The 24889-nt window shown below is 29.9% G+C and overlaps 4 protein-coding genes and 1 long non-coding RNA gene across 6 annotated transcripts; 2 read left to right on the top strand and 3 right to left on the bottom strand.

Moving 5' to 3' along the window:
* The first annotated feature begins 1576 nt into the window (after nucleotides 1-1576).
* Nucleotides 1577-3256, top strand: LOC8270262 (peroxidase 27). The gene is made up of 4 exons (XM_002527193.3): nucleotides 1577-1843; nucleotides 2055-2243; nucleotides 2333-2498; nucleotides 2704-3256. Exons 1-4 carry the CDS (start codon nucleotides 1622-1624, stop codon nucleotides 3111-3113), a joined length of 987 nt encoding a protein of 328 aa, XP_002527239.1. The 5' UTR covers nucleotides 1577-1621; the 3' UTR covers nucleotides 3114-3256.
* A 3036-nt stretch (nucleotides 3257-6292) lies between these two features.
* On the bottom strand, nucleotides 6293-9195 carry LOC8270261 (galactoside 2-alpha-L-fucosyltransferase). The gene is given in 3 exon segments (XM_002527192.4): nucleotides 6293-6920; nucleotides 6922-7901; nucleotides 7988-9195. Coding segments are annotated over 3 exon segments (1872 nt in total). The 5' UTR covers nucleotides 8397-9195; the 3' UTR covers nucleotides 6293-6437.
* A 2702-nt stretch (nucleotides 9196-11897) lies between these two features.
* Nucleotides 11898-16134, top strand: LOC125370515. Of its 2 annotated transcripts, XR_007216547.1 has the most exons (3): nucleotides 11908-12195; nucleotides 14457-15831; nucleotides 15961-16134. It is a non-coding gene; the product is annotated as an uncharacterized LOC125370515 (long non-coding RNA). The 2 variants fall into 2 exon arrangements; XR_007216546.1 differs by lacking the exon at nucleotides 15961-16134 and having other exon boundaries at nucleotides 11898-12195; nucleotides 14457-15949.
* On the bottom strand, nucleotides 13931-16056 carry LOC8270260 (galactoside 2-alpha-L-fucosyltransferase). The gene is made up of 2 exons (XM_048376319.1): nucleotides 15873-16056; nucleotides 13931-15792 (listed from the first exon to the last, which is right to left on the bottom strand). The coding sequence occupies exons 1-2, from the start codon at nucleotides 16054-16056 to the stop codon at nucleotides 14345-14347; spliced, it is 1632 nt and encodes a 543-aa protein (XP_048232276.1). The 3' UTR covers nucleotides 13931-14344.
* A 2120-nt stretch (nucleotides 16135-18254) lies between the features above and the next one.
* On the bottom strand, nucleotides 18255-20879 carry LOC8270259 (galactoside 2-alpha-L-fucosyltransferase). The gene is made up of 3 exons (XM_002527190.3): nucleotides 20533-20879; nucleotides 19899-20106; nucleotides 18255-19791 (listed from the first exon to the last, which is right to left on the bottom strand). Exons 2-3 carry the CDS (start codon nucleotides 20086-20088, stop codon nucleotides 18359-18361), a joined length of 1623 nt encoding a protein of 540 aa, XP_002527236.2. The 5' UTR covers nucleotides 20089-20106; nucleotides 20533-20879; the 3' UTR covers nucleotides 18255-18358.
* Between the last annotated feature and the right edge of the window lie 4010 nt (nucleotides 20880-24889).

Raw genomic sequence — 24889 nt, 5'->3', positions numbered from 1 at the left:
TGTTGAATTTGGAGCAGCCAGTTCAATAATTGAAGGAAAGTTGATGTGCTTGCAAAATTCAAAACTTCTTTAATTACACAATTTAATTTAGTTACTCTCCATCATCCATGTATTACACTTAATTATTCAAAACTTCTTTAATTACACAATTTTATATGTTTTTCTTTTTAGAAAAACCAAGTATTTTCATTAATTGGAAATCACATCAGCTTGGAGCAAAATTCTAATAAAAAGATTACATATCTTAAATGAAGTATCAAAACAAAAAAGAAAAAAGAAACTTTTTCATATAATCTATTAGGCTAATAATATTCAATCAACTATCTTTTGGTGGAACCAAACCCCTCCAACATGGAATTTTACAAGCAATTTTCTTTTTAAAGTCAGCTTGCATATCCTGTTTGGTACTAGAGATTGTAGCAATTCAAAGACCAAGCATTTAGTTTGGGTAAAACCTTAATTATATCCCCCCCCTAGGCAAGGAAGGAGAGATGTCTGTTATATTTTTTATATATTAATTAATTATAAACCAAGTGTTTGATAAAAATTAAAATATTTGATTCTTTCATATGATGGCAAGTTGGTGGCTTTGTAGGACAATCATTGCCTTGTCCAAATTAATAAAATTAGATTCTTGATCCAGTCTGAAATATGGTGCCCTCCATTTATATTAACTTGGATTACTCTCTCGCATGATCTCTTCACACACTTGAACACTTTGGCTCTTTCTTTACGCTCAAAGACAACAAGCTTCAAATATAGTTGGCAATAGTTCTGTGGTAGTTAGAACAGAAAGCAAAATAATAAACTCAGAATAGTAAACCTAAGAAGTTAAGGCTCCGAAGGCATATATAATAATAATAATAATAATAATAATAATAATAATGCCACCCAAAAGATAACCAAATTGGACGTTGAACATTCATAACACACCAGTACAAATAACCAATAAATCTTGATTTAGATATTGATCGTGTCTAAAGAGATGAAATTACAAGTTGGAAGCCAAGTATGTAGCTTAATGGACATTGAGTTTTCTTCAGGACTGTGAGATACTGAATTCGAATCTTAATTAGAATTATGTGCATGCAGGATTATAACATAGTTGCACTGTAATGAAGTTAAGGCTCCGGCATGGAATTTTTGTATCCTTCTTCTAATTTTTCAACCGGTATCCATTTATGTTCAGTAGATCAAAACCAATCGTACTCGCATAGGTTTTGATTGCTAAATGCATCATATCTATTTGAAACAAAACTAACTTGATATTGCTTGCCCAATTATGATTGCATCAATATTATGTTCGGCATTGACCTCCAGACGGATAATATTTAAAACAAGTTGGCCTCATTTGTTTAATTTGGAACCTTTTTTTTTCAACTACACATACAAGTATTAGGTATGTATAGCACAGAGATGGGCGCCATTAATTACTCAGCTCTTTCAGTTTATTGACCTTATCAAAAAATGCCAACTAAAACAATTCATATTGTTTAATCCAAATGAAAGTTTATGAATGACATTGTCAAAGTCTTAGCTTAACTATAAATGCCAGGGTTCTTACTTCAATACTTCAGGCCTATGAAACAATTTCAGCATCTTTAATTCCTCTTAGACAATAATGGCATTCCAAAAGCTTCTTTCGCTTGTCTTTTCTCAACTGGTTCTCACCCTTTTATTCTTAGACCTTAGTAATTCACAAGGGTTACAGCTCGGGTTCTATAGGAAGACATGCCCAAATGCAGAATACATTGTTCATGATATTGCATACAAGTACATCTCCAGGGATCCAACTCTTGCTGCTCCTTTACTAAGAATGCATTTCCATGATTGCTTTGTTAGAGTATGTTGTTATGAGAAGATTATCTTTTATAAATACATGATTAATATATAGCCAGTCCTTGCTATTCTTTTTTTCTGGGCTTTGACTAGGGATCAAACTCTCCTAATATCTCATTTATGAAATGATTATGGTTCCACTTAATCAAAGCTAATTGGATTTTTATTTGACTAATTAAAAATCTTGCTGTTCTAATTATAAGTAATTGTTGCAGGGATGCGATGGTTCTGTGTTATTAGATTCTACAAAGAAAAATCAAGCTGAGAAAGCAGCAATCCCCAATCAAACCTTAAGAGGTTTCAATGTGATTGACGCTATAAAATTTGAACTTGAAAGGAGGTGTCCCGGCATAGTTTCTTGTGCTGACATTTTGGCCTTGGCAGCTAGAGATTCAGTTCTAATGGTATCAAGTTCTTCTTGCTCAAAATTCATAAGGACTTGCATCATCTTTTACATGCCTATCTTATGTCTAGTAAACCATTTTCCTTTCAGATTGGAGGGCCATCTTGGAGTGTTCCTACCGGACGTAGAGATGGAAGAGTGTCCATTTCTTCAGAGGCTTTAAATCAGTTACCATCTCCTTTCGCCAATATTAATCAACTTAAACAAAATTTTGCCTCGAAGGGCCTAAGTGTAAAGGACCTAGTGGTTTTGTCAGGTAACTATTAATATAATATTATTAGGAAAATGACATGTTCTCTACTTTGTCCATCTTAATAGTTAATAATCTTCCTCGTAATACAAGAAATTAATAGTTAAATTAATGGTTACTCCATTCAATTTAAAAAATTAACTACTTCAAATTTTTTTTTTGACAATGCATCATTACAAGATTTTAACTTCTAACTCCTTTGTGTTTGCAGGAGGGCATACCATTGGAATTGGACATTGCTTTATAATCTCTAACCGCCTATACAATTTCACTGGCAAAGGCGACACAGACCCTTCATTGGACCCCTTATATGCAGCTCAGTTGAAGAAGAAATGTAAGCCTGGAAATTCCAACACAATTGTTGAGATGGATCCTGGAAGCTTCAAAACATTCGACGAAGATTACTACACTGTTGTAGCGAAAAGAAGAGGGCTCTTCCAATCTGATGCAGCTCTTCTTAACGATATTGAAACAAGTACTTATGTCAAACTTCAGGCTTTGACAAATGGAATCACTTTTGCACAAGATTTTGCTAATTCCATGGTTAAAATGGGGCATATCGGTGTCCTTACTGGCAATCAAGGTGAAATCAGGAAACAGTGTGCTTTTGTGAACTACTAATGTTTCTTTTTTTTAAAAAAAATTCTTATTTTGGTTGTAATCATGTATGTTCCGTTTGAAGTTCTCTGTATTTGGTTTTCCTCAGCAAAAATGGTTGCAAATCATAATTGTACACATTAAATATATTTGGTTTTTCTCTGGCATCTCCGTTGATCCCTTTTTTCCTCGCAGCGACATATTTTACACATTGAATTAGAGTTAAAACACAAATTTGATAATCTAAAGATTTATAAAATAGTTTTAACTATTATTATAAATTGTTTAAATTATTTTTTATTTTCAAGAGAAAGTGAAAATAGGATTAATTTGAGCTAAATATGTAAAGATTTGACTAAAAAATCCATAAATTTGAAGGAAAAAAATACTAAATTGAGCGGAGTTATAAAGTCACTAGCAAATTAAACTTTATTCCTTTTTTCAATTAAGAAACGTTATGTTTATCTAGTCTTTATCCTACTAGTAAGGTAAACCATTCTCTTTAGAGAATGCTTAACTTATTCTTTTATTTTTATAAAAAAAATAAAATTAATTTGAACCAAATATGTAAGAATTTAGATTAAAACATCCATAAATGTAGAAAATAGTTGAACTGAATCCAACACGTTAGTGGCTAAATTGTACTTTATTCCTTGAAAAAAGTACGACATTAATGTATCATTTTGAAGTCTTTGGTTGGAGGATAGGACAAGCATGGAGCGGAGCTAGACTTTAAAACTGCGGTAAGGGCATCATTGGCAAAAAAGGGCAAACTTCCTTATCAATTGATATCTGAATCAGAAGTGAGATTCAGTAAAGCAACCATCAAGAGCAGCCTAGCTAACCCCGAATATAGAAGACTTAGAGCTTCAATTCTGATTAATTCCAATCGCTTTAAGTATTCCTGATGGCTGGAAATGAATCAAAATAATAACCATAATATTTCAATTTTGAAGATGGATATAATGAGAAAACAAGTGATGAAAAGAATCTTCCAATTCTAAGGCCTGTGCAAAATCCGTAATCAAGGGTTTAAGCAACATAGCCAAAGGATGAGCCTGAGCTAGTCACCAACACATTACTCAAACTTAAACAGATTCATTTAAGCCAATGCCTTCTGTTATGTTATTTGCATACCAATTCTTGTTTCTGACTTGGCTAAGATTGATAAACCTAAGGGTGAAGAGGACACCTGCCCAGGTGGTGAACAAATTCTTTGTCAGGACACATCCTGTCTAGCTCTTCCTAGAAAGATGACATCAGGAATAAAGATGGAATGATCTTCATCTGACATCAAGATCAACCAAAGGACTTTTCCTCGAAGAGTTTGGTAACTGTCGCAGTAGAAAAGCTTATAAAAGATTTTCTCAAAAAATCCATAAAATAGACCAAAGGATATTTTCAAGATGTGATGCATGAGCCATGTCGTTCTTGAGAATGTTTCTTGAAGTAACTTGCGCCCCTCACTGATTCTTCTGAATATGTTCTTCTAAATTATTAGGAACTGGCACGCAAAAGAGATCAGCTATGTTAGGATTATGTTCGACAAGCAAAACTTTATATTAGTTTGCATAGAGAAATGCCGAAGCCATGGTCAATGTCCTATTCCCCAAGCCTGCTTCGGCACTCCAGACTATGTAATAACATTGCAATACTAGAGGTACTCATGGAATCAAGCACTTCAACTGTCCTGTTATAGAATTCTGTATAAGGTTCATACACCTTATGAAGATTTTCATAACTGTGTAGTTTGGAAATGACGCATGCAGAAGGCACTTTAGGCTAAGGTTTTCAGTATAAGACAAACCGATATCTGCTTAAGCAGTATTCTTGATCAGATCCTGAAGCAACTAATCCACCAAGAAGTACATCATAAGAAATGCTAGCAGGTTGAGAGGAATCATGTTCTGAATTTGTGAAATAGAAAGGAGAAAAGAAAAATTACACGATCAAGTTTATTTTCCATCACTTTCTTAAGAAAATGAAGATGGAATAGGTCTTTACCACCAAGGATCTTGATTTTTCCTGAATAAATTGAAAATCTGACCTCGGTAAGTGATTGTGAGCATCATTGTAAGAGGTAAAGCTATGAAACATTGCATAAGTAGAAAAGAAAGCGGAAGAAATTGATGGAGAAGATGAGGAACAATCTTATTGGAAAAATAATTAAAAGAAAAGGTGAAGATATTTTCAAGAACAAGAAAATAAGCAGAAGAAAATTTAAGGAATTAATTGGATGCGGTGAAGAAGGGGAAGTTTCAGTTACATCTTTATACCTATCACTGGAACAAAACAAGTACATTGTTTCTGTGCATAATTGACAATTAATTTGTAAAAACATTGCTCTCCTAAATCTTTCCTTTCATTACAATTTTTTTCTTACTTTTAACTTTCACATTTTGTATTTTTACTTTATAAAGAGACAAATCATATCATGATCATTATCTTAATGATTTACCAATTTTTTCTTTTCAAGTGGCAGAGAATTAAGAAACCTGGCTCTATCATCTTCTTCTTCCTTGAACAACTCTCTTATAAATTCCAAAATATTGCTAGAGAAAGAGAGTAAACCCAAGTACGAGGCCAGAGGGAGAGATTGGGAAATGTTCAGATGTTAAAAAGACTGAACACTAGACCCCATTAAAAAACTTCATTTTACTTGCTCAACCCTCTCACCGTCCCTCTTCATATCCCCAAATGAAGCCTTCTAGCTTCGTTCCTCAGTCAACCTTGAATCTCTTTTTTATTTTTCCTACAAATTTTAAACGGTGTAGGAAAATCAATCAAGTTATAATTTAATCCCTTTAAAACATATTTGTAAATACTTCATGGAAAATTATAAATAAGTAATATATACTAAAGTTTTAAGAACAAATTTCAAGAAAAAAAATATTGTTTTGTGTATTTATAATTTTAGATATGTATCTTTTTGTAGAATAAATTAGTATACTTGCTTTAGTCTGTTAGCAAAAAACAGTATTTTATTATAACACCATGAGTTTTCCGCTTATGGTATTTAATTTATTTGACATGGTACCTATTCGAATATAGTGAAAATGTTATCTTTTACTAAAAATTAAAAACACATGTTAATCTAGCATGAAAAAGAAAACATTTTATGTTGAAAATACATAAAATTATAACTATATTTTAAATATTAATAAAAATACATAGTATCATTTTTTAAATAAATTTAAGCTGCATGACAGAAACTCACACAGTTACGATGATATATTATCTTTTGCTAACAAATAAAAATATATCCTCTACTTTTTCTGGAAAAAAGAACCTACTTAAATAACTATTTAAAATCACAAGCATGTATGGTCAAATTTCCCCTACTCTTTTTTAACTATAATGGTTATAATTGTTAACAAGCTTAAGCCCTGAAGTTACATCCTCACAGTGCTTTACATAAGAAACTATTGTGCCCATGTCAGCATTCACCTTCGCCTTGCAGTCATAAGTGGGTGGTATATGGAGACAAGGTTCCATTGATATGCCTTGAAGACAAGCTGCATCTGTTTTCTTCCAATTCTCAGGCCTGTACAGAATCCATGGTTTCAAACCTCCAAGTCCTTGTGCCACATAGCCAAAGGTTGACCAAGAGCTAGTTACCAACACATTACTAAAACTTAAGAGATTTATTTCAACCCATGCCTTCAAATTGTGCATATTATCCCCAAAGTGTTGGTACTCTTCATGGCTTGCCTGGTAAACCCCAATTACCTCTCCTGTTGAAGTTGGAAATGTCCAATACATGTTTGTCATATTCTCATAGAATTCTGAATATAAAGATGCTATTAGTATAGCCTTTGATGTCTTGTTTTTTCAAACGAGAAGCTATGACCTTTTGTTTATCTACTCGTGGGAGCAAATTTTCCTGAAAAGTGCAAGCTAAAATTTGATCCATGATATTTTGATAGGGACTAGCATTGGGGTTGAACAGTCTTATTTGCATACCAATTCTTTCTTCTGCCTTTTCTAAGTAAGAGCGATAAAACCTAGTGATAAGTCCCCAAGCCTTATTTGAAGGATGGAAAAGATATCTTCCCAAGTGGTGGAAAACTGATTCTTTGTCAGGAAACATCTTTTCTAGCTCTTCCTGAAATGATGGCATCAAGAAGAAAGATGGAACGAAGTATTCATCCGATTTCAAGATCAACCAAGGGACTTTTTGAAGAAGGGCTTGGTTGTCATCACAGTAAATAAGCTTATCAAAAGAACTAACACCAGAAGCTAGAAAAAGATATAGATGTGATGCCGGCAAATCGATCGACGCATTAACCATGTTGTTCTTTATCATGTTTCCTAAAGTATGTGGATGGCTTTGATTGAATGCTCTGAAATCATTCTTCAAGGGGAAGTCCAGAGGCAACAACCATGACGTATAAGGAAATGGCTCACAAAAGAGATCAGCCATGTCATTCTCATGGTCAACGAGCAAAACTTTGTTAGTAAGGAGAGCATAGAGAAATGCCGAAACCATAGTTAATATCCTGTTCCCCAAGCCTGCTTCAGCTTTCCACACTATGTAATTACACCCTGCAGCAGTAGAAATGTTTCTGAAATTAAGCACTTCAATTGTCCTGTTATAGGATTCTGAGTGAGGTTCACACTGCTTATGAAGATTTTCATAATTCTGCAGTTTTGAAAGGAGGTATGGAGAAGGCTTTTTGGGCGAAGGTCTGCGGTATAGAACAGATTGGTGTCTACTCAAGCAGGACTCCTGATCAAATCCTGAAGCCAGTAATCCGTCAAGCAGTGCATCATCAGAAGTGCCAGCAGGTTGAGAGGAATCAGATTTAAAATCTGTGAAGCGTTAGAAGGTACAATTAGATGTCTTTTCCTTCACTTTCTGAAAAATAATGACGCGCGATTATAAGAACATGTCTTACCAATACCAAACTGTGTAACATTTAAGGCTTTCCCTCCAATGACCCTGACATTCTCGATGAGATTGAACATGCGATCTTGATAATTAACTGATAGCATGATTATAAGAGATAAAGCTACTAAACAAACAACAATTGTAAAGGTACTTATCACTGTACTCGACCGGAGCAGCTTCTTGCCGGATTTGTCTTCCATGATCAGATCTCTGTACTCCAATGGCAACATCAAACCTGAAATATGTGTTGATTGTTCGCAATCTTTAGACCTATTCATCACATAGGATTCATTAACATTTTTGTTATTGTCTTTCTTAAAATACTTTATAGAGCTAAAGGATAAAGAAGAAACAAAACAAGGAATTGCTTGTGATATTCGAGCACAAGAGGAAGAAATTGATGATGAAGAAAGCATTATTTTAGATAAATTAATAAAACTGCAGATTTATTATTTTTTTTTAAATGTTTAGAATTTGAAGAAATACTCGCTGAATTCTTTTTCTGAAATTGGTGGGTTATACTTCTTTTTCTGAAATTGGTGGGTTATACTTCTTAAGCAGTAGCAACAATACAATATGTCAGCTCTTTTAGAACAATGTCCGCCTCGGTTTCAGTGAAAGAAAGAATATAGAAAAGATTACTACATGCCAAAAGAAGATAAAGAAAAACGATTAACACAGAAAGTTGTTTAAGTAAGCAAACAAACCGAAATGGCAGAATAAGTGACAAACTTTTCGGCAAGACTTAGGGGAAAGAGAGTGAAACAGGACCAGGTTTACAAGAGACAAATTAGATAATATAATTTTGCTTTTCGTTTTCGGACAACTTATTAAATTTCTTAAATGGTCCCAAAAGCCCAAAGAAATAAATGGGAGAAATAAATGGGAGAAGGTAAATAAAATTCATTTAATTTGAGTTTTCTGCCATTAATATGATTTAATAGGTCAAATTTAATGGGTTTTTCCTTCACATTATAATTCTTTTTAAGTTCTCTATATGGACCATTTGTACTCGGTATGGGATTTATCATCACATTCTTACTTCTAAAGGAATTCGGCATAGTATATCCACGCAATGGGTCACAATCCTGATAAAAAAACGTATGAATTTTATTGATATTACCCATACGTGAATTATTATTTTTTTCTTTTATCTGAATATTTTATTGTTTTTTTCTCTTATAAAGATATGCAGCATTATCTAATATTAAATCACAAATATAAAACCAAAAATATAAAATATGCATATGTTTATATACAATTTTTTATTTTTTTATTTTATTTGTATTACTTATAATTAAAGTCATATTATTTTATTTTATTTTTTAGTATTCAAGAGATAATTAAAAATATATTAATTTTTGTAAGAAAAATTTTACATTAGTGGTTGATTTTTTTTATTTATTTAATTATTCTAATTAAAATTATATTAATTTTCCTAAGAAAATATTTACATTAGTGGTTGGATTTTTAAATTTATTTAATTCTTCTAATAATAGTTTTAGTACTATAAATATTAATAGAAAAAGTAAAGAATTAATTTGTTGCATAAGATTTTTCAATTAATTCTATTTATAATTTTTAACATTTTTATTAGTAGTTTATTTAATGACTTTTAAGGGTAATTTTATATTTTTATAACATATCATATTAATTTTTTGTATGATATTAAATTTTTATTATCACATATATTCATATTTAATGAGTTATATATTTGTTAAATATAAATTATAGGTTATTGATAATACAGTATTGGTTTACTGAAAAATTAGTGTTAATTATAGTTATAAATAATAAGATCATTAAGTATTGCTTGTAGATTCATCAAAATTAAAATGTATATTCATCATTTGTAAACTGTAAATTTATTAGTTAACATACAAAAGATTTATTATTTGTAAATTATAAATTTATTAGTTAATATTAGACATGTTTATAGATTTGGTATCCGTCTGGCCCGTCTAAGCCCGCCCGAAAATTTCAAGACATATTTTTTTTGATGTGAAGCTTGTCCAAGTCCAAACATACAAAAAGTCTGACCGAACTCAAAAATTATAAAAAAAATGTAGTATATTTTTTATGACTAGCCGGACTTGGTAAAGAATTTAAGCCCGCATAGTTGTGCTCGAGTATAGATTTGAAAACTTCAAGCCCGGTTTGAAATTTGAACAGGTCTAGTTAACATATGAATCTATATTTTAAATTTTAAATTTTTAAACTATAATTTATAAATCTCGATATACGTGTGATGAGCCTATAATTTATAATTTATAAACCTATATTCTTTTATGAATTTCTAGATTATTATATATGAACTTCAACTATACTTGTGATGAGTTTATAGTTTATAATTTATGAATTTGTTGTTAACCAATGAATTTATAATTTTATGATTTTGATGAACTTATTTTCATAGATTGATTGTGTTCTATAATTTAAAATTATGAATATAAAATGTTTATTTAATTATTTAATTATTAAAAAATTAAAAAATAAAATATTATTATGTAATGATAAAAAATTAAACTTAAAATTTTTTAAAATAAAACACACATATATACTAAAATATAATTATATTTTATTTGTTTGCACAATATTAGATAAACTTAAGGTGGCTAAAAGGTAAATCAAATAAGTATGGATATTATATTAATAGATATTTATTTACCAATTTAGTGAAGTTAATATAAAAAAATTTAGTTTTTACTTTATAAAATATACTAAAAGTTTTTAAATATAATTATAATTTACATAAAAAATATGATAGAACATCTTATCTTTATCTCAAATTTAAATAATTAGTGTGAAGATAAATTAGAAAGTTTTGCTAGAGTATTATTGTAACACCCTATCATTATAAGGCTGTTTTTTAATTATACACTATTAATTAATATAATTTTAAATAATTTATTTATTTTATATATTCTTCTACTAATATAGATTATTACTGGATTCATATGTAATTTTTAATTATTTTTATGAGTTGAAATTTTATAATTAAATCTTATAGTTGTCAAATACTGCTAATTAAATTTTAAAAATAAATAAAAATTTTAATAAATAAAAATAATTTGTTTAACTAATAATAATTAAATACTTTATATAATTAATTAATTTAATATTTAGATATATTAATAAATTATTAAAATTAAAATAATATTAATATTTATAAATTTATATGTTATCCTATGTGCAGTTCATAAAATAGGTTTTGTAAAATTTTAAAAATAGATGGTGGCCCATTAAAGAATAGAACATGCGATAGTCAACTTTGAAAGTTAAGATAATTAATAAACACTTAATTCAATTCACAAATCAATATGACCTTCTAAATAATGCAACATAGAAAATTCGAAATTTAGCTCAAATTTGAACAACTCATGTGATTTTGAAATTCTAAGTCACCAAAGCCATGAAAATAAGTAATTGCAAAATAGAATTATAACATTGACATAACCAAAGAGAAAGAAAGTCTAAGATATACTTATAACATGACACTGATAAAGAAGATAAAAATGATGCACTGATACAAAAGTTTAAAATTAATTTATGTTATACATAAATAAAACTTATTTAACATTAATTAATATGCTCTAAATAGGTTAATGTTAATAGTAATAGACTATTGATGAGATTCTAAAGAGATTCGAGAAAATAAAGATGTTGTTTATTAAAATTAAGGGTTCATTACAATTTAAAGTAATATATAAAAATTATTAAGAAAATTAAAATTAGAAGAGAACAGAATAATAAAATTTTGCTTTAGTTTAAACTAGGCATAAAGTACAAAAAGGTCTTCGGACTAATTGGATATGTTCAGCTAAATCCTCGTTTTTCAAATTAGTTCAATTGATAACATTAATTCAATCTTTAATTTTTAAATTGGTTCAATTTTGATCTTTAATTTTCATAAAGATTCAAATAAGTCAAATTGATATCAAAATTATAACTTCTGTTAGCTGTGGGACCCTTAAAATATCATAAACATTTATCTTTTTTCTTTTTAGTTTTTAAAAAAAAAAAAACTTAATTAAATTAAATAATAGAATTGAAGAACAAATCCAACCCACACTATCGTACTATTAACAAAGAAGAGCGATGAGGACGGCAGGCGACAAGGCGACGAGTGGCGATATACGACAGCGATAGTGTTAGGCGATGAGGATGACAAGCGACGAGGCGATGAACGGCAAGCAATGAGGACAACAGTTGGCGGTGAGTAACAATGAAAATCAGAAAAAATTATAAGTTTGTTTTAGTTTTTTTCCTTTTCTGTTCTATAGTTTTCTTTTTTCATGTATAATGGATTAGAAAGGTGGTGGTGGGTTACTCCTTATAAAATTCAATCATAAATTTTATAAATTTTTTTAATTTTTAAAAGTCTTTAATCGTAAATTTAATAGTAATTCTAAATATTTAAATGGATTAATCTAATTAAAAACCATCCCTTTATATAACATTAGTAGTGTTTATGATTCTAGATCTAATAATTATTTATTTATTTATTATTAGAACATAATAAGTATATATAAAAGTGTAAAAAGGAGGAAACACACGTACTGAAAAGGACCTTGCTGATTCTATAATTTGATAAATTTAATTATTTATTAATTAAATTTATTAATAGATTGTGCTAATAATTTATCAAGTACAACTCTAAAAGTTCCACTCTATTGAATTTTTATTATTTATTATAAAATAAAATTTTTATTAAATGAAAAATTAATATTTTATATATAATTAGACTATTAAACTTGATAAAAGAAAATGTGAAGTCCAAAAGCAACTAAAGATCAAATTTTTGTTATTGGTATTTTTAGTAGAATATAACTTTTAATGAGAAAATAGAGAAATCTATAAAAAAAATTCTACAAAAGATTATTATTGGTTAATAATATTAAAAGTACATTGAAATACAAATTTAACTTTATACATAATAAATTATTAAATTGGATTAAAAAAATAAAAAAAATGTGAATCATAGTGATTAAAGCTGGCATTCTTGTTGACTTTTTTCCTGGTATAATAGAATTTATTATGGAAAATCAAAATAAAGAAGATGAATAGAGAAATCTATATAGAAAATATGTCTTAGTACTTTTATATGGAAATCTAGGCTATACTATCAATATGCTATTTCTCATATTTTAAAAATTATGGTAGTTTAAATTATAAACATATAATAATTTCTATAATTAAAAAAGATTTAAATATTATTATGGCAGTTTAAATTATAAATATATAATAATTCCTACAATTAAAAAAAAATTAAGTGGAACATTTAAATTAAACGAGTCATATCCACCAAATAAACATATGATAATATGCTTGAAAAAAATAAAAATTCTATATAAAATGTATGGTTTTATATAGGAAACTTTTAATAAGTAACTCTATTAAAATTTTACTAAATAAAAAATATGAAATAAAAATTTATTTCATTCTTAGAGATTGTTTTAATATTTGACAATATTTTTATTATAATTTTATTATGTGATTGAGTTTTGCTTTATTTAAACAACTAAATATCAACTTAGTTTATAAAATATCAATTGAGACAATTCGATGGATCCTTGGAACATAGGAAGTGAATAATCAAGAAACTTTAAGGCAAATACAGGAGATATAAACTTTTATTTGGACTAAAAGTCATATTTCTTAAATAATTGTTTAAAATTTAAAACTAGATAAAATAATAAAATAAATACTAAAAATAATTTAAGTAGGTAATTTAGAAATAGATGAAGTATTATTTATTGTGTAAAAAATATTTTTTATTTGTATCTTTATCATATTTTTCTATTTTATTTCTAGAATTATTTATCTAATTAATGAATATATCAACTGAAACAACATTTTAAATAAATGCATTATTTTTATTAACTATTTTATATTTTTATTTAATATTTATTATTATTTAAAAATATTTAAAAATAATCAATTCAAGTAGAATTTCTTTTGATCTTTGAATTAATGCATATAAAAATTATATAAAAAAATATATATAACAAAATTAATAATAATGAGTCGAACTATTAATATTCCCATGCTTTTTCCACGCGGATAAAAAAAAAACTAATATTTATAAATCTGTAAAAAAAATAAAAGAAACATATTATCCGAAACAAAGGAACATGAATATTCTTATTGTAGTCTCTTGTAAAGGTTTGGGTTATATATTCTTATAACCTAAACCTTAGTTCTTGGGAATGTGGTTTAGGTTTGTTTTCCTGTTCGACTATACAATTGACAAAAAGAAACTTCTTTTAAACCTAGACCAGAATATTATTATATATACTTCTCTGGGAAAAAATTACTTTGTTATCTAACATAAAGGAAATTCACAAAAGAATAAGAGTAAACCTTATCTAGAATTATTGTCAGGGTTAATAAGCTTCAATCCTGAAGTTGAATCCTCACAGTGCTTGACATAAGGAACCACTGTACCCATATCAAAATTCCTTTTTGCCTTGCAGTCATGAGAGGGTGGTATATGGAGACAAGGTTCCATTGATTTGCCCGGATGACAAGCTGCATCAGAGTCTTTCCAATTCTCAGGTCTGTATAGAATCCAAGGTCTCAAATCTCCAAGGCCTTGAGCCACATAGCCAAAGGTTGACCCCGAGCTAGTCACCAACACATTACTCAAACTTAACAGATTCATTTCAACCCATGCCTTCACATTGTGCATATTATCCCCAAAGTGTTGATACTCTTCATGGCTTGGCTGGTAAACCCCAATTACTTCTCCTTTCCTAGTTGGAAATGTCCAATACATGTTTGTCATGTTCTCGTAGAATTGTGGATATAAAGATGCTATTAGAACAGACTTTGATGTTTGGTTTTTCGATGGAGAAGCTACCAATCGTTGTTTATCTACTTCTGGCAGTAAATTTTCCTGAAGAGTACAAGCTAAAATCTGATCCATCACTCTTTGAAATGGTTTAGCATTGGGATTAAATACCCTTATTTGCATAGCAATTCTTTCGTCTGACTTCGCTAAATAAGACTGATAAAACCTAGTGATAAGTCCCCAAGCCTTATTTGAAGGGTGGAAAAGATATCTGCCCAAGTGGTGGAAAACAGATTCTTTGTCAGGAAACATCTTGTCTAGCTCTTGTTGGAAAGATGGCATCAGGAAGAAAGATGGAATGAAATATTCATCCGATCTCAAGACCAACCAAGGAGCTTTCTGAAGAAGAGCATGGTGTTCTTCACAGTAAAAAAGCATATCAAAATTAGTAAGGCCGTAAGCCAGAAAAATATATAAATGTGAAGGTAGCAACTCGCTTGATGCATTAAAGACATTGTTCTTCAGCGTATTTCCAAGAGTATCTGCGTTCCATTGATTGAATTTTCTGAATTGTTTGGGAAAGTTCGGAGGCAATAACCATGATGTATTGGGAAATGGCTCACAAAAGAGATCAGTCATGTCCGCATTAAATTCAACAAGCAAAACTCTATCAGTAAGGAGAGCGTAGAGAAATGCTGAAGCAATTGTTAATATTCTGTTCCCCAAGCCTGCTTGAGCTGTCCAGACTATGTAATTGCACTCTGTAGTACTAGAAATGTTCCTCGAATCAAGTACTAAAAGTGTTCTTTTATAGGATTCTGTGTCAGGTCCACAACGCTTGTGAAGATTTTCATAATTACGGAGTTTAGATATGAGATACGGAGAAGGCTTTTTCGAAGAAGGTTTTCGGTATAAGACAGCTTCAGATCTGCTTAGACAAGAATCTTTATCAAATTCTGAAGCCAGTAGACCACCAAGTAGTACATCATCAGAAATGCTAGCAGGTTCATGTTCTGAACCTGTGAAATAAAAAGAGAGAAAGAAAATGAATAATCAAGGTAATTTTCTGTCAATTTCTCAAGGATGTATTAGCACTTACCTATTTGTCGGACATTTAGGGCTTGTCCTCCAAGGACCTTGACTTTTCCAATTAAATTGAACATTTGATCTTGGTAATTTACTGACAGCATGATTATAAGAGGCAAAGCCATCAAACAAGCAGCGAAGGAAATGGTCCTCATCGTACTCGATCCCAGTAGTTTCCTCATAGAATTGGCTTCCATTTTCAGATATGTGAACTCCAATGACAATGTCAACCTGAAAACATTCAAACTTCATGCAAATTTTCGACCTTCTGATGATATGTACATAGTTTATGTTTAGTTTAGTAGAAAGATATCTGATAAGTTGTAGATAGCTGATGGAATCTTAATTTCCATTCTATGCTTTTGTCCATGAAATTCAATGCATTTCTTGTTATAATATAAAAGCATTAAAAACAACAAAGATCTTGTGTTGAAAAAAAAAGGTACAATGGGATCATTCACATACACCAGGAGTTTGTACCAGTTCATTATTAGTTCAAGTTCTGAAAATATAAATTTAATTAAAACACGTTGAAATTTTAACAAGAACAAGAAAGAAACAATGAAATCTGTTAATCACAGCAATGAAATTCAAACTTACCTCAAAAATAAAAGTATGCCAATAAATATGTTAATACAATAAGGAAATCCGAAACTTCGATTCTTGGTTTAGTGGAAGAGCTCTATAAAATTTAGATGATCCTCTACTTTTTCGAACCCATAATAATAATAATAATAATAATAATAATAATAAAAAGAAAACAATGAAATCCAAACTTACCTCAAGACTAGAAGAAGCTGAGCAATTTTTGCATATTTGATAGAAACGGTTGTACTGTATGGATTATGCTTCAGAAGAGAACAAGAGATCCGGTATTTATAAAAAGAGCTATAGAGAAACAAAACAATAAGCTAAGCTGAGTTAACGAAATAGGAACTTAAACTAGATTAGCAGAATTTACACAAGCTTATTTATTTACAAATAGGGCTATGTTTCATCAGATTGAAATTTGAATTTCAATCAACAAATCGCAGCTTTTTAAAGTCCCTTTGCTTACTAATACTATAAGTAACCAAAAGGAAATAAAAGTCAGCATGATAATGTCAAACAAAAAGATTTAAGATGCAAGAAATGTGATAGCGTTTTAATTTCTTAGCATTTTCTAAGGGTAGCTACGTACGCAAAGGAGTAGTGGAGGTATCCGGAAAATGGTGGTTCTATATTAGCTTGTTAATTATGGAAGTAACAATGCATGTGATCTAATTTGGGGTGCACCCGCATGCACAGGGGCAGGTAGTGGGGGGAACTTTCTGGTCCACCTCTAGAAAATTGTGAAGGGTGTCAAGCAGCCTGAATTGATTGAAAATTCTTGCATACATCAGTTGTTAAAAATTCTTGCATACATCAATTGTTAGGTACATTGGTTATATAGTGATTTTTTAATATTTTTATATAAATTTATTAAATTTTTTTATGTAAATTAATTTAAAATTTTATAATTTTTATTGAACGAATATATAAAAATATAAAAAAAATTATTGTAAGTATGATGCTGTATACATCAGCCTATTTCACAACTATAAAAGTAGCTTAAATGTATTAATTAATCCAATATACAACTAACATTTGAAAAAGTTGTAGCTCTCTAATGGCTTAGTTCTTTTGTGTTAACCGTTGATTGAATTGGTGCATGCAATTCGGTGGACATTAAGTGTGGGTAAGAAGTTCAGTTAATTAAAAGCTTATCGGTTTTCATTTGCGAGATCAAATATTTTTTTAGTTAAGCCTATAATTTAATTCGTTTTATAGAGACTTTATTTCTCTCCATATTAAATATTTAAATATTTTTATCTATATTCAATAGTATATTTTCGTTTATATATTAAAATATTCGTATTATATTTAATATCTAATTACTTGATTATCAATAAAAAAAATACACACATATATATATATATGAATTTGTCACATACAATTTCTAGTAAAGTCTTATTTTAAATATTTACCTTTTCGCAAAGGTACTTTTTTAAATTAAGAATCCTTGTTAAAGATTTTACCTTTTTTTTTATTTCTTTTAATAACGTTAACTTTAAATCTTAGGTATTTACTATTATATATTATTATTACAAAATATTAACAATATTTTATTAGAATAAAGTTAATTATATTAAACTTTAGTAGGTTAGTTTATTGTATTAAACTTGAGTATTTTATTTACTTTAATTTTTTTGTGTTCAATTTATTATTTTTTAAACAACAAATTGTTAAAATATATAAGTGGTTACTAAAAGAGATTTGTTATATTAATATTTGACTGAAGTTGATAAGTAGATCGGTCTAGATCAGGGTCATTGCATTTGTAGGTATTGATTTTTTTTACCATAAAATATATAAATGATCCTTTTCAGATAATTTTTTTTATAATGTTCAACTATACAAATGAAAGTGAAATACATTTTTCTAATTTTAGTTAAACACCAGAAACTTACAAATGAACAACTATTTATTTACAAGCTTTAGACCTGAAGGTAAATCCTCACAGTGCCTGACATAAGGAACAGCATTACCCATATCAGCATTTGCCTTTGCCTTGCAGTCATAAGATGGTGGTATGTGGAGACAAGGTTCCATTGACAGGCCCAGATGACAGGCTGGATCAGATGCCTTCCAACTCTCAGGCCTGGACAGAATCCATGGTGTCAAACCTGCAAGGCCTTGGGCCACATAGCCGAAGGTAGACCCTGAGCTAGTCACTAACACATCACTCATACCCAACAGATTCATTTCAACCCATGCCTTCATATTGTGCATATTATCCCCGAAGTATTGATGCTCTTCATGGCTTGGCTGGTGAACCCCTATTATCTCTCCTCTTTTAGTAGGAAATGTCCAGTACATGTTTGTTATATTCTCATAGAATTTTGAATACAGAGATGCAATTAGTATAGCCTTTGATGTCCGATTTTTTAATGGAGATGCTACGAGTGTTTGTTTATCTACTTCTGGCAGCAAGTTTTCCCGAAAAGTGCAAGCTAAAATTTGATCCATCAATCTGTCAAATGGACTAGCTTTGGGTTTGAATACTCTTACTTGAATAGCAATTCTTTCTTCTGCTTTGGCTAAATAAGACTCATAGAACCTAGTGATAAGTCCCCATGCCTTATTTGAAGGGTGGAAAAGATACCTACCCAAGTGGTGGAAAACAGATTCTTTGTCAGGAAACATCCTGTCAAGCTCTTCCTGGAAGGATGGGATCAGGAAGAAAGATGGAAGGAAGTATTCATCTGATTTCAAGAACAACCAAGGGACTTTTTGAAGAAGAGCATGGTTATCTTCACAATAAAAAAGCAAATCGAAAAAATCAAGGCGGGCAGCAAGAAAAATAAAGAGCTGTGAAGGTGGCAGCTCTGTTGATGCATTAATAGTTTTGCTTCTCAGCAGGTTTCCAAAAGTAGGTCGATTTTTAGACCATCTGAATTCACTGGGAAAGTCTTGGGGCAATAACCATGATGTATTTGGAAATGGCTCGCAAAAGAGATCAACCATGTCAGGATAAAATTCAACGAGCAAAACTTTATTGGCAAGGAGAGCGTAGAGAAATGCAGAAGCCATGGTTAATATTCTGTTCCCTAAGCCTTCTTGAGCTGTCCACACCATGTAACTGCACTCTGTAGGGCCAGAAATGTTAGGGGAACCAAGTAGTTTCAGAGTGCTATTATAGGATTCTGAGTGAGGTTCACATTTCTTGTGAAGTTTTTCGTAATTACGCAGTTTGGAGATGAGGTATGGAGAAGGCTTTTTAGGTGAAGGTCTTCTGTATAGGACAGATTGATATCTACTTAAGCAGGATTCTTGATCGAATCCTGAAGCCAGTAGTCCACCAAGTAGTACATCACTGTGACTCGCAGGTTGAGAGGACTCCGGTTTTGAATCTGCCAAATTAGAGAAAAGGGGGGAAAATAAAAAAAGAAAAGGAAAAATCACGTTTATTTCTTTCACTTTCTAAACAAAAGGATGAGAGCATTGGATAAGGTCTTACCTATGCCAAATTGTGTAACGTTGAAGGCTTTTCCTCCAAGGACCTTGACTTTGCCAATTAGATCAGACATGTCATCTTGGTAATTCACAGAGAGCATGATCATAAGTGGAAAAGCTACCAAACAAGTAGCTAAGGAAATGGTCCTCATCGTACTCCATCCAAGTAGCTTCTTCACAGGCATGTCTTCCATGATGAGATATCTTTACTCCTAGTGCAAAACAAGCTGATAAATATTTAGAATTTGCTATGCATAAACTTCTTGTGTTTCTGAATTTTCCAAACAATATCTTATTAAGAGGTACCTGATTAAGTTGCAAGTAATAAGTCTTCATTACCTGTTTATATATTTGTCTCTCCGAGAAATTCGTTGCATGTCTTTATGTATATATATGTATACGCTGAAACTAGTTTTGCTCGTAGATTTTAGCTTAATTTAGCATATAAATATAGTTTTTCATACATCTTAATTTAGCTTCTCTCCACTTCATGTCTAAGTTCAAGATTTATAAAAATTTCCATTTAAGCAAAAAGAAAGAAGGAAATGATTGGCACATTATCAATGTAAAAGAGAAGAAACATAAAACAGAAAGATGGGAATGAATATGTTATGACAATGAAGCCCAGAAATGCATACCTCAAGACTAGAAGAAGTGCAATTTTGCCACTGGTGTCAGGCTTCTCTCCCAACGAAAAAATGGTAAGCCCGCTTAAATCAGTTGGATACAGTTTTTATATGGACCCAGAAAAGGAAAAGAGACAAAAAAAAAAAAGCATGATCATGTCAAACAAAAAAAATTGGCAGTCAATATATTGAGAGTCATCTTCTTCGTTTTTTATTATCAGTAGTGTTGTAGCTGGTCAGGAATGGAAGTAACCATGTGCCTATTTTTAGGTGTGCCTGGAGAGTGGACGAAACTTGAGATTGCTTAGGCGTATACATGCATGGACTAACTCGATGCCAGGGGTATAAATCTACCAAGCTGACCCAGATTTGACGGTATTCAAACTTGATTCTTCTATTATAAGTGTCTAAAATTCAGATTTCGTAATTTCTAATTTATTAAATGAGTCAAATCTGAATTAAACTGTTATGTTTATTTGATATTTACAAAACTAAAAAAAAAATAACAAATGTAGATTTTAAATAAAGTTTTTTGAAATACTAATATATGAAAAATATAAATTATGGATTTTTATAATAGTTAATAAAATATTCATAAATATCAGTAGAAAAATGCATATTTGTAGTTATAATTTTTATAATTTTTAAAAATATCAAATTTATCTAAAGGTCATAACATAACATCGTCTAGTACAATTCGTACAGCAAAAATAATATTTATAAATTTATGTAAAAGTAATTGAACTCCACTTACAAATATAATATTTAATATATGAATCTTTTAATATTTAAGTTATAATTATATATTATTAAATGACCTATAAATAAATCTTTAAACAATTATTAAGTCATAACTGAATTTGTAATCGAATGAGCTGAACAATTATTTACTTAAAGCTTAGTTTGTAAATAAACTTTAAAATAAATTTTAAAATTACTTGTGACCGTATATGAATACAAGTTTTTAAACAAGTCAGTTTATTTTATTATTTTATTTTTTAGTCCACTCATTAATCATTGTGATGTTTTAAAAAATTATATTAATTATAAATATATAGTTTTATTAATAGATTAAATTTATAAATAATTAACACACACACAGATATATATATATATATATATATGTTTATTTATATTTATGGTGCTAGCATAGTTTGAACAGAATTATAGAATACAGAGTTGGTATTTACTATATCGTTCAAAATGATAGCTATAATAGCAAGAAACTATTGAACAGAACATGTGGAGTAATTGAATCCTTCAAGCTATAAGCAATAATAGCACATAAATATCCAGTAATTTGCCATTTCACATGCCAAGTTGCTAAATTGCCTCAATAAAAAGAGATTAGGATTGTCATTGGAAAAAAGAGTTTCAAATCTAACCTCATGATAAGAATTCAAGGCTAACTAGTGTCATTAATTAGTTACAATGGATTATTTATTTATGCAACATTTTGGAATTTAATCATCTCTTCCTATCTCTCTTTGGTGTGATAACAAAGCAGTTTTGCATGTCACAACCAACCCAGTTTTCTATGAAAGAACAAAGCATCTTGAAATAGATTGTCACTTAGTAAGAAATAAGTTCAAGAAAGGTTTCATCTTGCCTCAACATATAGCTTCACAACATCAGCTAGCAGATATATTTACTAAGGCAAGTTGCAGCACAATTTCACAATCTATTGTCCAAGTTGGGCTTGGCAGATTTTCACCAAGCTCCAACTTGAGGAGGGGATGAAGAATATGGTGCTCACTCTTGCACATGCAGCAAAAGCCATGCAGCCACTCTGATGCTCGAAAGGAATAACAAATTATGCAATGATAACAGCTGCCAACGGCTGCCATTTCTTGTCCTTTTCTTACAGCTGTTATTTCTTCATTCTTTCTGTTATTATGTAATGATTAGTTGTACAAGAGGCCTCTTGATTAGTTAGAAATATTCTAGTAATTGTGCAGATGCTATTCTTCCATTGGTTTTACTTTACTATATATTGTAGGTTGTATATATCTTTCATTATGAGAGAATAGAAGAGATATTTTTTCTTCCTTCATTTTTGCTCATTAATGGAGGCCCTTTCAGACAATCAAACAGGACGACCTCTGATTAAAGATTGTTTGGAAATTCTTAAAAGAAAAAAAAGAATTACGGTATGAATGAACCTTGAGTTATTCACATGTTATTGTTCTTTTTTTTTTTTTTCTAAAAAAAGATCCACTTAGTGTGATTCCACTCAACTCAAATATCACAACCATTAACACAAAGAGAATATTCAAAATTATAATTATTTAAAAAATTGTGGTAATTCCCTTCTTCATTCCTTGTACCTAGTTTTAGACTTTTCTCTCAGCACAGGTAGATAAATCAATTTCAATTGTTCTGTAGATATCTCAAAAGTCAGTTGGATCTGCTTTGCTACTTTGCTTAGTTATTGTAACTAGGATCAGCTAGGGTTGATTCACTTAAAAGTGAAAATCAAACTGAACTAAATTAAAGTTATAATTTAAACTAGATCGAATTAATTTCCGAATAATTCGGTTAGATTTTATTTTTTTAATATTTTTTTTCAATCTTTTAAATTAAATTTTATAATTTTTGTATCATTTGAAATATCTATTTAGTAAAAGCCTCATGTTTACATGCATGAGAATTCTTAAATGTATTAAATTATGTAAATGTTTAAGAAACTAGAATATTATGAATATTAAAATTTTATTAAAATATTAAATATATTATATTTATAGTTATAAAACTTTGGTTCAATCCGATTCTATCAAATTTCTTTTGTTTCGACTTGAAACTGTTTAAATCAAATTGAATCAAATATGAAAAATAACTAAACTAGCTGGTTCCCTTTTTTAATTTCGATCGATTTTGCTTATTCTAATTCTAACTAAAAACAAATCAGTCAATTTGATTATGTCAAACAATAGATTTGGCAGGTAAAAAGATGCAAGTCTACTTATTGGTCTTATTCTATCAGCTGCCCGCCGCAGAAAGGAATAGAGAATGCTGAAAAGTGTTGGAGCTTGTCAACAATGGAAGTAACCATGTGCCTGTCCACTAGACGGAGGAAGAAAGAATTGAGGTGTTGCTTACTATGGATGAACTTTTTGGTCCTTTACTAGGCAATAGTTCTAAAGTTTGTAAGACTATTATACAATAGAGTGCTTAAATTGACTAGCAACTTTTTTAGGCCACGAAATGGAATATTGGGAACAGCGTAGGAGTAATTTAAGCCACGAGACAAGCAACAGGTTATATAAAAACGTTCAGCAATTTGCAATTTTCCATGTCAACTTACCTGTCGGAAAATCATGATTTTCAACGGGTGCTCTAATATCCAAGGATGCAATCAATACCTTGTTTAAAGCTTTCATTTGCGTGCAAGAAATCGACAAAGGGACAAAACAGAACTTGGATTTTGAAGTAACAAGTAGGAAACTGCTCTCTCATCTGAGTGTGCGACTTTTAATGTCCACAGGCTGACTGAACGATCTGTCGTTTCGAGACTGAAAATCATGAATAATATCGGTGCAACCATCAGCGACATTTACTGTTTTTATGGAACTGATCTTCAATATTTTAAAATTAAAAAATAGTGTTATAAAAGTAACAGATATGGACAAAAAGTGGGAAAAAGTTGAACATGTTAAATGGCTATAGTAAAGAGCATGTGTTCCATGAGTTCTGCAAACTTGTGAACGGTACTTGTGATCAGAGACGGACTCAGAATTTAAAATAAAAAAAAATCGAAAATATACTTTATATTTATTTAAACTTTAAATATATAACAATAATAAAAATTTATATACAAAATTTTTATTATTATTCAATAATCATTTTCAAATATTATATTTTAATATTAAATTATATTTTCAATATCGACACAATTCAATATTAATAAATAAATATAATGCTATCATTAGTAAATAATGTCCCATAAATTAATAAAATGCATCTCCATTTGATTAACTTTTAAAGGACTTACTGATATTCGTTATATTAAAGAATTGAAATAATATGAAATTTTTAAATAATTTTTACAAATGTATTTATCTAGATTTCAGAGAAAAAAAAAATTAAAATTTCAGTAGCCCCAACATGGGTAAAAGAATTTCAAATTTCAGTAGCATCTAATCGTCTTCACAAGGGTCTGCCATGTACGTGATGATGTCAAGAAGAATTGAAGAACTGATTTCTTCATGCCATTGATTTGTAGTGACATATTGGTTTCTTTTTCTTTTTATTTGCTTCGTTGAATGTTGGTTATTTTCTGTGTAATTCTGTTATTTTAGAGTTGTTTCACTTGCATTTAGACTTAGGATTCTGTTTAATCAGGGTGTAATGGGCGAGCCTTATGGCTTTG

Source organism: Ricinus communis, chromosome 7 (assembly GCF_019578655.1).
Source record: "Ricinus communis isolate WT05 ecotype wild-type chromosome 7, ASM1957865v1, whole genome shotgun sequence".
In the NCBI taxonomy this organism is placed as follows: domain Eukaryota; kingdom Viridiplantae; phylum Streptophyta; class Magnoliopsida; order Malpighiales; family Euphorbiaceae; genus Ricinus; species Ricinus communis.
This window is presented reverse-complemented; position numbering and strand designations above follow the sequence as displayed.

Bases quoted from the DNA above. Each gene is read 5' to 3' on its own strand.
- LOC8270262 (XM_002527193.3), top strand. From the start codon at position 1,622: ATGGCATTCCAAAAGCTTCTTTCGCTTGTCTTTTCTCAACTGGTTCTC. The intron at 1,844-2,054 runs GTATGTTGTTAT...TAATTGTTGCAG, and splicing joins TCCATGATTGCTTTGTTAGA to GGATGCGATGGTTCTGTGTT. The intron at 2,244-2,332 runs GTATCAAGTTCT...TTTTCCTTTCAG, and splicing joins CTAGAGATTCAGTTCTAATG to ATTGGAGGGCCATCTTGGAG.
- LOC8270259 (XM_002527190.3), bottom strand. From the start codon at position 20,088: ATGGAAGACATGCCTGTGAAGAAGCTACTTGGATGGAGTACGATGAGG. The intron at 19,792-19,898 runs GTAAGACCTTAT...CTAATTTGGCAG, and splicing joins CGTTACACAATTTGGCATAG to ATTCAAAACCGGAGTCCTCT.
- LOC8270260 (XM_048376319.1), bottom strand. From the start codon at position 16,056: ATGGAAGCCAATTCTATGAGGAAACTACTGGGATCGAGTACGATGAGG. The intron at 15,793-15,872 runs GTAAGTGCTAAT...TTTATTTCACAG, and splicing joins CCTAAATGTCCGACAAATAG to GTTCAGAACATGAACCTGCT.